Consider the following 14,083-nt stretch of genomic DNA (forward strand, 5'->3'; position numbering starts at 1 on the left):
TCCACTCTGCACACATGATTTATTGCCCTGCTTTGTTTTCTGTATTCTGTATAACCCTGTATTGAGCAAACCTGTGTTGTGGAGACTTCACTGGTAGGCGACCCCTGGGGTGCATTTAAGTCCTAACAAACACACATCTTTCATAGCCTATCTTCCAGGTTATTTCTTTGGAATAGGCAAACAATATGCTGAGGCCTCCTTGGACCTTGACTGTGTGCATAACACCTTCCTATAAATGGGGTCCTTGTGTCCAGTGCTGTTAGACTCACAAGGCACATATTTGGGGTGTTTCAGGACTCAGTGGCCTTTGAAGATGTGGCTGTGAGCTTCAGTCTGGAGGAGTGGGCTTTACTGGATCCTTCACAGAAGAAGCTCTACAGAGATGTGATGCAGGAAACCTTCTGGAACCTGACCTCCATAGGTAAGCATGACAACTAAATCTTTACCTTGTTGAGTAGAGGACAGGTGTTTCTTGTCCATCAGAGTTGTTCTAATGTGTGGAATACAGGAAGGGAGGACACTGGTAAATCAATGGGGAGTGGTCACAGCTCATCATAGAATTAGAATCTCATAGTTTTTCTATAATTTCTAATACTTTTGGATCATATTTTGGGTCTTTATCTTAGGGGGGAAATGGGAAGATCATGACATTGAAGATCAGTACAAACACCAGGGGGGGAAACAAAGGTGAGTCATTGTGAGAAAGCAGTGTCTTTAACACGACAATCTCCGTTTTCTATAAATTTTTTTTAAAAGAAGCAAGCAAAACAACCCTTGCTTCAAATTTATTACTTCTCAGACTATTTCTACCAAATTATTTTCTTATATATCATAAATGTTCAGTTTTTCAAAAATAGTTCAAATGGACAACCCCATTAATAAACCCTCTATGTGAATATCACTGTTTTGGTATTAGCAAGGCTAAAGTTTTCTTGCAGAGCATTCAGCATTTTTATTTATTTATTTGTTATAATCCTTAACTGGGGATATGTAATTTTGTCATTGATTTGTGTGTGAGAGAGAGAGAGAAACAGAAACATCAATCAGTTGCCTCCCGTATGTGCCCTGACTGGGCATCGAACCTGCAACCTTTTGGTTTATAGGATGATGCTCCAATCAGCTGAGCCACCTGGCTAGGGCATGTATTCAATTTTAAATAATTCATTTAGACAAGGGAAAAACCTACAGTTTTGCTATAAAAATTTTTGTATAAAATGTAGTTTAAATATCCTACTAATAAATATAAAATTATTGGTAAAAAATCATTAATAATATACTTCTTGGTTTTTACAGAAGTGATATGGTGGAGAGAATCTGTGAAGGGAAAGAGGGTAGTCAACAGGGAGAAAACTTCAGCTTTTTTCCAAATTTCAGTCTGAAGAAAAAAACTGTTCTTGGAGTAAAACCCTGGGAATACAGTGTGTGTGGGGAAGTGTTCATGCATCAGTCATCCCATAATAAGCACATCAGAGATCACACTGGATACAAGCCCTCTCACTATCAGAATTGTGGAGAGAAGCCATATAAATGCAAAGTATGTGGGAGAGCCTTCAGTTACCCTCAGTGTTGTGAAAAACATGAAAGAACCCACACTGGAGAGAAACCTTATCAGTGTAAACAATGTGTTAAAGCCTACATGTATCACAGTGCCTTACAAAAACACCAAAGAACTCACACAGACAAGAGACCCTATGAATGTAAGCAACGTGGTAAAGCTTTCAGTTCTCATCTAGGTTTTCAAATACATGAAAGGAGCCACACTAGTGAGAAACCCTATGAATGCAAAATGTGTAGTAAAGCATTCAGTTGTCTCAGTTACCTTCGAAGTCATGAAAAGATTCATACTGTAGAGAAACCTTATGAATGTAAGGAATGTGGAAAAGCCTTCAGATATTATCATAATTACCAAACACATGAAAGAAAATTTACTGGAGAGAAGCTCTATGAATGTAAGGAATGTGGAAAAGCCTTCAGATGTTATCAAAGTTTTCAAAAACATGAAAGAATTCACACTGGAGAGAAACCCCATGGATGTATGGAATGTGGGCAGGCCTATAGATATTACAGTATCTTACAAAGACATAAAAGAACTCATGCTGGAGAGAAACCCTATAAATGTAAACAATGTGATCAAGCCTACAGAGGTCACAGTGCCTTATGTGCACATGAAAGGACTCACACAGGCGAGAAACCCTACAAATGTAAGGAATGTGGAAAAGTTTTTATTTCTCATCTAGTCTTCCAAATACATGAAAGAACTCACACTGGAGAGAAGCCTTATGAATGCAAAATATGTAGTAAAGACTTCAGTTGTGTCAGTCATCTTCAACGTCATGAAAAAATTCACGATGGACAGAAGCACTGTGAATGTAAGGAGTGTGGGCTAGCCTACAGATATTATACTACCTTGCAAAGACATGAAAGAATACACACTGGAGAGAAACCTTATGAATGTAAGAAATGTGGGCTAGCTTACAGATATTCCAGTACCTTACAAAGTCATGAAAGGATTCATACTGGAGAGAAACCTTATGAATGCAAGGAATGTGGGAAAGCCTTCAGATGGTATCAAAGTTTTCAAACACATGAAAGAAATCACACTGGAGAGAAACCATATGAATGTAAAACATGTAGCAAACGATTCAGTTGTCTCCATTATCTTAGAAAGCATGAAAGAAACCACACTGCAAAGAAATGCTATGAATGTAAACACTGTAATAAAACATTTAGGTATCCCAGTGATCTTCAAAATCATGAGAGAAATCACACTGGAGAGAAACTCTTTGAATGCAAACAACGTGGGAAAGCTTACAGAGATCACAGTTCCTTACAAACACACAAAAGAACTCACACTGGAGAGAAACCCTATGAATGCAAACAATGTGGGAAAGCCTTCACTTATCACACAACCTTTCGAAGACACATGGCCACACACACTAAAGAAAAAATATAGAAAAGTGCAGAATTTGGGAAAGGCTTCAGTTATTGCAGTTCCTATCAAAATAATAAAGGACTCACTAAATTAAAATTCTTGAATATAAACAGCCTGGAAAAGACTTGAATTGGTCCACATTGTTGCATGTGAAAACTCCAACAAAAAAAGAAGGAATAAAAGAAGTAAGTTACATGAGAAAGCTTGATAAAAATTCAGGTATAATGTTCTAGAAAACTTTCAACATGAAACAGTTCTGATTAATGTTGTAAATATATTGTATTTGTTGAACCTTTTCTAATAGTGCATCATTGGACTGTGGATTTCTACTAATTACTTTTAGAAATAAATACATAAGATATTTGAGAGACATTTTCCAAAAATAATACATAAGATTAATAGGCAGTGCTTTTTCCCTAAAATGTGTAACAATATTTCCTCTGGATTTTGAAGCCTGTTGGACCCATGAATGAAGTGTTTGGTTTTTTTAAAAAATATATGTACTTAGGTTAAAATTTTAAATAACATTTTATTCTGTTTTGGGAGCCTTTGAAAAATGACCATTTGGTGTTAGGGTTTTCCTAGTGGCCTGAAGCCACCCTTTAAATCCCTAGTCCATTATATATATTCTACCTTTCCCTCTGACAAAGCTCCTTTTGGGTGGTAATATATATTAAGACATTTTTTTTCTATTTTTCTTACTAATAAATAGTTGGAATAAATTTTATGTATAGCAAGTTTAGAAAAGAATATAGATTCATGTGGTGAATTTTTATTTTCACATTTAGATCTTTGTTGTTTCTTCTAACTGGTATTTGGTGAATAGACTTTGAGTTAAAAAGAAGGACCTGTGATAGAGCAACAAAATGTAGAGCTGGAGATTCTCTCTTGTTGGTAATGGTAGGACCCTGATTTTCTAGACTCAATCTCCTTTATGGTTCATGTTAAAATTCCTTAGTAGCCTCACTTGCATGAGATTTGGAAGGCAAATATGAAGAAAGCATTAGACAGATTTGGAACCATCACTCAGACTAACAGACAAATACATTGGATCTTTGAAAATATCTTCCAGCCTACCGTAACTGAATTCTTTGACCTTCCAATCAAGACCATCCTCAACACCATCACCAACTATTCGATATCCATTTTCTGAGACTCGTGGGTTTCCACTGATGTCTTCACAAATGCCACATCAAAGATGCATCAGAGTTTGGATGTTTCGGTAAGCCCTCTTGTGTCTACCAGGTAACTGGTTCATGTTTATGTCTGATTCCCCTCTTCTTTAGTTTTATCTGTATAAAATCTAAATAGTGTAGAAATACAGTGCTGTCACTAGGGATAGTGAGTATGTTTTCCTGATTGCACATGACATCTGCAATGGTGCCGTCAAGAAGCACACGGGACAGTGTTTCTCTGCTGCGTGTGCAGTGGCTGCCTTGGCCCGGCCCGTCCATGTGATAGTCAGGACCTTTCTCCTGTTGGGAGACTGTGAGTATTTCCTGTTACTTGTAGCTAAATGTAACCCCTCAGTGTGTTTTCAGTTATGTTCAATTGTATGTAATTAAATTCCACGTATTTTTTTGTTACATGAACACTTTTGTAGGTCTTTTAGAAAATATTTTATTAACTGTTTTCTAGGCTGTTGTATACTGACAAATAGTTTTTTTAAATGTTAATATGTCCCATTATAATTATGAATGTTAAAATAAACTTTGCAAATTTCTTGATTTAATCATTATACACTATTTCACTTTTATCATGTGCATTCAAATTCACGTAATTTTTTTACAGGTACATTTTGTGTTTTATTCTTTTATAGTTACAATTTTTGTCATGACACTAATTGATTCCAAAACCTGAACTCAGTTTTTTCAGTGTCCTCTAACCTGTGACCTGCAGGATTGTATGCGGCGTCAAAGACAGGAGCATGACGAGTTGTAATAAGCACGACCACAATGTGTACATGACTGTGGGATGTAACATAAAAAGCTTCTCAGGACTTTTATGGGATTTTGCCTATTTTAGATAATTAGATGGTTATTAAAGGCACAAACATGTTTGCATATTGAATGCCATATGGAGGTAAACTTATGTTATTGGTAGTCATAAGACTTGTTTACTACAAGGTAAAACAATGTGTTGGAGCTTACTTTAATTTGTCACAAGCCCAGTGAATCATATTAATAAGAAGAGGGTGATATTGGTCATTTTTATGATTTAGACTAGACATAGAACAAACTAAATCTTAAGTTAGCAAAATTTGGGAAATAATAAAGATTAGAGCAGAAAATAAATAGATATAGGAAAACAATAGAATATTATTAAAATGGAATAGAATAGAATAGAACAAAATTAAAACAGCAGGGGTTTTCCATGAGATTTCCATTTCAACAGGTGGAGTTTTTTTTAATGCATATAGAGTTACAGTTTTGAAAGATGAAAAAAGTTCTGGAGATTGGTTTCACAATATCAGTGTACTTTATATACTGAACTGTGCACTTAACAATGTTGAGAATGTAAATTTTATCCTGTGTGCATATTTCCACAATTAAAATTAAACTTTTAAAACAAGGGAGTGAAAATACAACCCACACAATGGAGGAAAATTTTGCAAAATTCATATATCTGATAAACTTGTACAGAGAATACAGAACCTCCCTGGCCATAAACCACAGGTTTCCAGGGAAGAAAAGAGGAATTCTAATGCAAACAGAGAGATAATGTTACAGAATGGACCCGTGGAGGAGGATGATATACTATTATTGAATGGACCCCCTTTCTCCCAGGGTCCCCTGTACTAGGTTTGCCTTAACTGCTGCCAGGGAATTTTAACTCTCAATGCCAGAGATCAGTAAAAATGAAAGGAACTATTTATTCAAAAAATTGTACAGACTTAGAGTAATGACTTAATGTCTTTGTTAAAATCCCAAAGTCCCTTAAAAAACCCACAAACACAGAGTCTTTCCTTCCCCACCTTGCCCAGTCAGGCCAGTCTGGGGTACCGTATCTCAGGAAAAGAAGTAGAAGTCTGGCTCCAGTAGCCCCTGGTTCTTCCCAGTCATCCTTGCTTGACTGGCAGGCCTCTCTTGATTCCCAGCACCATCAGCTGTGCTGCCAGGATCTCCAGTTCTTAATCCCAAATCTTGTGACACCTTCTTATGGCCCATCAGCAAGAGTCCTTTCACCCCTTTCTTTCCCTGCAAGGTCTCTCCTGTATGTGGCAAAGGGAGCACCCAAAGCTGCCTGGTTCCAAACCTGGCAAAAGCCGCATGATTCTGACCTGCATGGCTGCTGTGACTGAGTTTAAATCCCTGTTTGAATCTTCCTCTGCATCCCTATTTCCAACTCCTCCCACAGTCAGCTACACCTGTCAGCATTCCCGTATTTTTCCAGCTTTTCTGGGCTGCCATCCGAAGTCCAGGCAGGCATGGCTCCATGGCATGGAGCAGCCATCTCCACCTCTCACGCAGGCTCTGTAACTAGGAGGAGTTGCCTCCCAATTACATCCTGGGTGGAAGTCACTTCCATCTCCCAGGCTCAAAGCAAGGCCACAGCTATTTAATACATCCATGAAACCAGTTTAAAGTTATAGATATATTAAAAGACCATTCTAGAGGTTATTTGCAAAACTGTTGATATGCAAAATAACTCAATAGCCCTGCTCCATGTGTCCCATTTCCCAGTTCAGACTTATGGGGGTGAGGATATCCTATATTTTTAATATTTCCTGGACAACCTGAGTTCTGGACTCCATTACAAATCCCTCTTTGGGGGAGGGGTGGGCCCTGGCTGCACCCTGTTACAGTAACACTGGAGCAAAGGAATCAGCTTAGGAAGCTGTAGACTTCCCTTTCAGCTCCCCCTCCCAAGAGAAATAGCCCTCCTGCCCTGCCCCTAGGAATCTCCCTGTCCCCCAAATTGAAAACTCAATGTAAGGTGTATGTTATGGTTTTAACCTGATACCTTCTAAAACTGTTATCCTCTGATGTTAATCAAAGCACAATTATAATCCAATCTCTTTTTCTGCTTCTTGGCCAGGTGGTGACAGGCAGCACAAGCCTTGGTTGCTCTCCAGTTTCAAAAATAAGTGTATGGGGGGAGGGGGTATTGGGACTGGTCTTAGGTCTACTGTATTGTTTTACTTGCCTCTTGTGTCTGTCTGGCTTTTAATGTTTTTTGTTTTTTGTTTTTTTTTTAATTCGTAACCCTGACTTCATCTATCCATGGGTTTAGTTGGCACAAATAATATTAACTGGGTCTCTGTTCCCTATTTCCCAAACCAGGGAGATTTAGGCTATGTATTCCTTGGTTAGGGAGAAGAGGTAGAAACCATTTGCTGTCAGGTGTTCTTGGTTAGGGGAGATAAGATCTTGCGATTCCCTAGCTGGCTGCAGTTGCTCCAACAGTTCAGCCTTGTTTAATTTTCTTGTCTCAGTTTCCCTATTCCTCTTGCCCAAGAATTTGCCTAGCTTTGTACTCTCCTGTCACAAAAAACACAGCCACCAATCAGAGTAGCGTCCACAAATCCTCTCTTTGTTACTATTATTATCATGTTAATAATTAACCGTTATATGGTTATAATGGTTAACCGTATAACAGTTAACCGTTAACTGTTAACGGTCCTATACCCACCTATGTAAAGTTTGTCTATTTTATCCAGTCCCAGAGATTTCCTTGCTTTGCTTTCTCCTGCCTCCCTAATCTATAACCAGTGGATTTTATGTAACCCTCTAACATCTTCCCCTTTGATTCTGATGTATAAAATAAGTAATAAAACTGTGGTTTTTTTCTGGGGTATTTTCTCAATCTCTGGAAGTTTTTGCCTTCTGGCAATTGTCAGTTTGGCTCAAAGAAATTCATGTAAATTGTTACAGGTTTAGATGTTTCTTTCATTGACAATGTTAAGGACCAAAGGAGTGAGGGTGGGGAAAGGATGGGTACAAAGCTCAATGCTTGTAATGATCAAAGATGAAAGTGGAGCCAGGCTTTACTTAAAAATGCTCTGTCACTTTTCAGTGTCTGCGTTTTTAAACAAAGGTCATGGTGGCCTCACAGCCTCACTCCAACTGAAACTGGCAGAGATACCTTGTGTTCATGCTCCCTGTCGCGTACCCAGCCCAATAAGCAGAGACAGGGATTGAATCTTTATTCAGAGGGTCAGTGATCTGAGTAGATGGTAGGTTGGTGTTACAGAACAATAAGGGAGGCCTGGGATGATATACTATTACCCAAAAGGAACCTCCAGGTTTGTTATGTCTGCTGCCAGAGGAAAGACACCTCTCAATGCCAGAGATTCGTGAAAAGGAAAGGAAATGTTTATTTAATGCTATACAAACTTAAAGTAGTGACCTAATGTCTTCACCAAAATCCCAAAGTCCCTAAAAACACCCACAAACACACACAGTCCTTCCTTCCTCCCTTTGCCCAGTCTGGGGTACCGTATCTCAGGAAAAGAAATAGAAGTCTGTGGCTCAGGCAGCTTGTGGTTCTTCCCAGTAATCCATCTCTGCTGGTAGGCCTCCCTCGGCTCCCGGCACCATTAGCTATGTTGCTGGGATCTCTGCTAAAGCCAGGTGGTGGTTCCCCCTACTTAAAGCTGCGGCGGTTCCCACTCTGGCAAAGCCGTGTGGTTCTCTCTGCACTGCCACAGCCTCGTGGTCCTCTATGCACAATGGCCCAGAGAGTCCCTACTCAGCCAAAACCACACGGTTCTTCCTCCAGTGGCTGCAGGTCGGGGGGTTGCCACTCTGCCAAAGCTGAGTGGAGGTTCTCTGCTAAAGCCGCATGGTGATTCTCTCTCGCAGGGCTTCGGGAGTCCCCACTCTGCTAAAGACTGAGTGGTTCTCTTCTGCACTGCCACAGCCTCATGGTTCTCCCTTCTCAATGGCTGCCGTGTCTGGTGCCAATCTTCCTCTGCAGTCCCATTTCCAACTCCTCCCACACTCAGTTATACCTGCCAGCACTCTCAAAGCCTTCCAGCTTTACGGGGCTGCCGTCGTGGGTCTGGGCAGAACTGTCCCCATGTCATGGAGCCAATCATCTCCAAGCCCCCACACAGGTGCTGTAACTTGGGGGACCTGCCCCCCAGTTGCGTCTTGGTGGGGAAGTTACTTTCATTCCCCTGGCTCAGAGCGCGGCCACAGCTATTTAACATATCTATGCAACCAGTTAGATTGCATAGATATGCAAAGGTAATAGATATGTTAAATGACCACACCAGAGGTTAGTTGCAAAGCTATTGCTTTGCAAAACAGCTCTCAATGGTCCTGATCCATTTGTCCCTTCCCCCAACTCACACCTGAGGGGCAGGTGTGGACATCTTAATATTTCCTGGGCACCTTGAGTTCTGGACCCCATTTCAAATCCGTATTTGGGGTCCCCCTCTTGGCTGCACCCTGTTAAATTGGTACCCTAAGGGACAGTCTTAAATTCCATTCTAAATTGGCCCTTTTTATAAGAAGAACAAAGTGGAGGTAAGGGGTTTGGAATTCAGGGGAAAGTTAATTGGATCAAAAAAAAAACCCCTACAAAAAAACAACTACCATTCTTGCCCTGGGTGGTGGTCTTTAGCTGTGTCCTGGGCAGTGATCCTCTCACTCTGGAGTACAATGGCTCAGATACCATCTCTAATTGCTTGCAGTCTTCCTGAGGCACAAAGGTGGAACTGTTTATGGTCTCCTGGAGTCAGGGTGTGTCATACCCTCAGTTCCTGGAACAATAGCTTTTACAGGCATTGATTGCTAAGCTTATTAGTTATTACTTAAACTAAAATTTTCCAACTCTTGAGTCCCCTATCACAACCCCTTGAGAAGACCTAAGACACTTTTGCTTCAGTAAGGCCTAGCTTAACCCTTTTGTCTGCAACCAAGTAGCCTAGTGGTCACATAGAGCTGGGTGAAAACAACTTCGGCAGCCCCAAACCGGGAAAATGTTCTGTCTAAAGGCTACTGCACCCCTGGGGGTCAGATTCCCGCCCACCAGCGAAAAGTGTTAGCCAAAAACCTGGGTTCTCCTCTAGCTGTCACTCAGGAACGAGGGGGCGCTGCCTTGTGAACTGCCCAATCAGGGATATCACTGGGGCCGGTGGGTGGGGCGGCACACCCAGAAGTCTGGGTCACCCCAACTCAACTCAGAGGTGCTGCGGGTGTTGGGTATCTTTCCCCGCAAGGTTTTTGGTGAGTTTTCCGCAACCTGTGTCTTCTGTGATCTGCACTGACCCTGAGAGTCCTGCGCAAGACTGGGGAGACCCAGGAAACCTAGAAATGGTGAGTGTTCAGGCGAGGGTCCGGAGACGCGAGGAGGTGCCTCTTGGAATCGCGGTTTCGGAGCGGCTTTCCCGCTACACCTTGGGAATCTGCTGGTTCCAGTCCGTTGGGGGCCACGCTCGGACCTCAGACCTCGTTCCTCTCAGGGTTGGAGCGTCGGGCCTGGGGCAGCCGCCTGTACCCTTGGTGTCCCGTCTCGTCTCGTTACTATCTGCGGCGACTTCGGCTCCTGAGAATATCTGGGCAGCTGTGCACCCGCAGCACCGTTTGTCCCCAGATGGTGCGATGACCATGGGGGAGGGGGTGGTCATCTGCGGACAGTCGTGACTGGGACGGCAGGGTTTGTGCGTGGAGGCAGCTGTGGTCTGTGGGGCCCCCAGTCCTTCCCTTCCCCCCGGGGGACCCGTGTTCTCCTGAATTCTCCAAATGTTTGGGAAGCAGGGTCTCCCTCAGATCACGACTTTCTGTCCTGTGACTGGCAACGGCCCTCCTCGAATTCCAAAGCCAACTTTTCCTCTGGGAGTCAGGGCATCATTATCAACAATTTGTCCTCCGTGTTACATTTCAAAGAGACCCAATGCTTTATTTGTTTTTTTCGCCACAGAGCCACGGTTAACTTTTTTTTTTTTTTTTTTTTTTTTTTGAGTTACATATTGTTTTACATGAGAGGAAAGGCAAGAAGAACCCCCTGGAAGTCTGCTCCATGCAATCCTGGTCCTCTCCAGCAAGGACATTTCCTGGGCACAGACATCCTAGGGGAACTCTTTGGGCAGAGGTTCCTGTTTGGAGATTTTCTTGGGTGATCTCTTCTGTCAGCAAAGACCCTCTCTGGATTTCTCACCTTGAAAAGATTTAGTGACTTAAGTGTTCGTTTTTTCAATAGGGATATATTTTAGAGCTTGAAAGACTATATAAATAGTTCCAGATGTGCAAAAAACAGGTGAATTTTTTTAAAAAGTTCTGTGATTACATTTTATTTTTGTATCTTTCATTCTTCTGCTGGGCATGTGTAGTAAATATGTTAGGTCTGTTTTTCACTTCTGGGGTTTTCAAATCAAATTGCAGCATTTAGACTTACAGAGCAGATGTGTTCAAGTATGATCAATTATTTCCAAACCAGTTTGTTTCTCTAGAAATATAATTAATTGACATCTTTTACTAAAAGGAATAGATATTTGAGGTTTTCTAGTTGAACCGGGAAAAAATCCTTAAAAATTCCTTTTTCCTTTCCATATAAATTCTCTATTTAAGTGATTTTGCTGGATTGTTCAAATTCTGGGTTTGTGTCATTTAAAATATTAATAGTGGTCCAATGGGAGCAGAGACCCAAGCTAAGACTCTGGGGAGCCTCCTCCTACAGGTACCTTACCTGTTTGCACCCCTCATGTAGGAACCTTTACACTGAGAGAAGCTATAGCCTTGGAAAGCTGGGGATGCAAATACACATGGGGTTGGGAGTGGAGATACCCTTTCTGAGGTTGTGGTTTCTAAGGCCTGAACATTTTTCGATCTTATGTATGAACTTCCCATCACCAGTGCAGTTGACTTAAGAGTCTAATTTATGCATATTGAGAAAGTCTATGTAGATCAGGGGTTCCAACTTACAGACAGAAGGTTTATGAATGGGGGGTTCATTTGGTCAGAACTTTAACTCAATCTGGCTGAGAGTTTCCCCACGTTGAGAATGGAAGCCTGAGGGAGGAAGCACTTCTGTGCTTACAGGAAAGGGGAGAGTGTGTGGAGCTCCCAGAGTTCAGTTATGGGGCTGCTCAGGCGTCTTTCCCATCCTTCCCCCTCCAGGGGCTCTGTCTCAGCTAGGGGTGTCTGTACCCCTTGTTTGTGATTATATTCACCTTTTTGATTGTGGGTTTCTTTCTGAACTATCTTGATTCCAACATTTATTTTTCTTTTTGTTGGATTTCTTTCTCCAGTGAGTATTATAGCCCTTTGATTCTAGTTTCGGTTAGTACTTGGGCTTTTAATATGTAAGCTGATTAAGAGACACCATGTGAGTAACACAAGATAACTGTGGAACTGATACTGTAGGTCAGGGGTCCCCAATCCCTGGGCTTGTACTGGATTGGTGGCCTGTTAGGAATTGGTCACACAGCAGGAGGTGGGTGGTGGTTCAGCAGTTGAGTGAGCTTGGGAAGCTTCACCTGTATTTATAGCCACTCTCCATCTCTCACATTACCACCTGAGCTCCGCCTCCTGTCAGATCAGCAGCAGAAATAGATTCTCATAGGAGCATGAAACCTACCTACTATGAACTGCACATGCGAGGTCGTGTGCTCCTTATGAGAACCTAATGCCTGATGACCTGAGGTGGAGCTGAGTCAGTGATGCTAGTGCTGGGGAGCAGCTGCAAATACAGACCATCATTAGCAGAGAGGCTTGACTGCAGAGAGACCTTCATAAATCAATTGCTTGTAGACTCATATCAAAATTCTTATCAGTGAGTGGTAAGTGACAATTAAGCTGCATCTGGTGGCAGGCTTTATAGTGGCAAGTGAGTTGATGTACTTCAATTATACAGCTGCATCTGGTGGCAGGCTTTAAGTCAGAATCTGACACTTCAGGTGTCACTGTCTCCCATCACCCCCAAATGGGACCGTCTGGTTGCAGGAAAACAAGCTCAAGGCTCCCCCTGTTTCTGCATTATGGTGAGTCGTGTAATTATTTCATTATATATTACAATGTATAAAGTGCAGAAATAAAGTGCACAATAGATGTAATATGCTTAAGTCATCCCCAAACCATCTCCCCTTACCACTGGTCCACGGAAAAATAGTCTTCCATGAAACCAGTCCCAAGTACCAAAAAGGTTGGGGACTGCTGCCATAGGTAGTTAACTAGATATTATTAAAGAGAGCAAAGGGAATTAGACATTGAGTTTAATAAACTGGGGAGCATGAGCCTGTTTGCTTCACCAGGAAGCTACAGCTTCACAACCCAGGGGATTATAGCATTTCTCCACCAAGGGGATTAATAATTCTTCCTTCCTTGCTCCAGTACCAGCTTGTTGGGGGGTGCAGGGGAAGGTGCTGGACTATAGAGGGCTGCCAGTCTAGCTGGGGGGGGGGGGCCATCAAAAAGTCCATGAAAATTTGGGAAGTTGATTGGTTCTTTTGAAAAAGCATCTGGTCCATCCCAAACCCAAGCTAATATAATCCCTGGGGAACAAAGGAGCACACTTTCTCTTTCTCTTGCTCATGACCTGCACTTGCCCTGTTCACTTAGGTGTCCTCTCTCCATAGCCATGTGGACTTAGCCGCTGTATGGCCAATGGCTGCACAGACTTCACTCACAGGCTCCAGGTGGGAACCTGGATACCTCAGCATAGCAATGGTTTGCAGCTAGAAGTAGAAGCTAAACTAGCCAGATGCTGGACTGAAATGAGCTTTATATGATACAGGATCTCTGGACACTCACTCTATTTCTGGCCCTGATTTTATACAACGGGAGAGACAGAGAGGGGACCCAGGGGTAGCCTTCCACACTAATAAACCATCTTGCCATACTCATGTGTGGGTCCTTCAAATGCTTTCCTTGCAATCCTGTGAAAGAGCCCTATTTTCATCAACAACAGAACCTATGAAAGGAACCACAGAATTGTGGTTCCTTTCAGGCCAAAGAACCTGAAGATGTCAGATGGATGTTTTTAAATTCTCAGGTGCTTTTTCCAATTTTAGGTTAGTTTTGTGTATGCCTGTCCCTAAAGAATTCTGACATGTAAAAAAACACTATACTATATCTAAGGTAAACGAACTGCTGTTTTCTGGGTGTGAGAAGGAAAGAAAAGCAATCAAATTTCAATTTTCATACTGAGAAAGCACATCAAGGCTTATGTAAGCTTATGCAAATATTTGAAATTCCTGGTACATTT

At 41.8% G+C, this 14,083-nt stretch overlaps 1 protein-coding gene across 1 annotated transcript in view; it reads left to right on the plus strand.

Moving 5' to 3' along the window:
* The window catches only part of LOC114503673 (zinc finger protein 14-like), a 36,061-nt gene that overhangs the window by 9,907 nt on the left and 12,071 nt on the right, over positions 1 to 14,083 (plus strand). Inside the window, 4 exon segments of the mRNA XM_036034482.1 lie at positions 295 to 421; positions 627 to 687; positions 1,294 to 2,949; positions 9,951 to 10,197. Of these exon segments, the coding sequence (XP_035890375.1) occupies positions 295 to 421; positions 627 to 687; positions 1,294 to 2,949; positions 9,951 to 10,197 (2,091 nt within the window).

The sequence above is a fragment of the Phyllostomus discolor genome, chromosome 8 (genome assembly GCF_004126475.2).
Source record: "Phyllostomus discolor isolate MPI-MPIP mPhyDis1 chromosome 8, mPhyDis1.pri.v3, whole genome shotgun sequence".
Lineage (NCBI taxonomy): Eukaryota > Metazoa > Chordata > Mammalia > Chiroptera > Phyllostomidae > Phyllostomus > Phyllostomus discolor.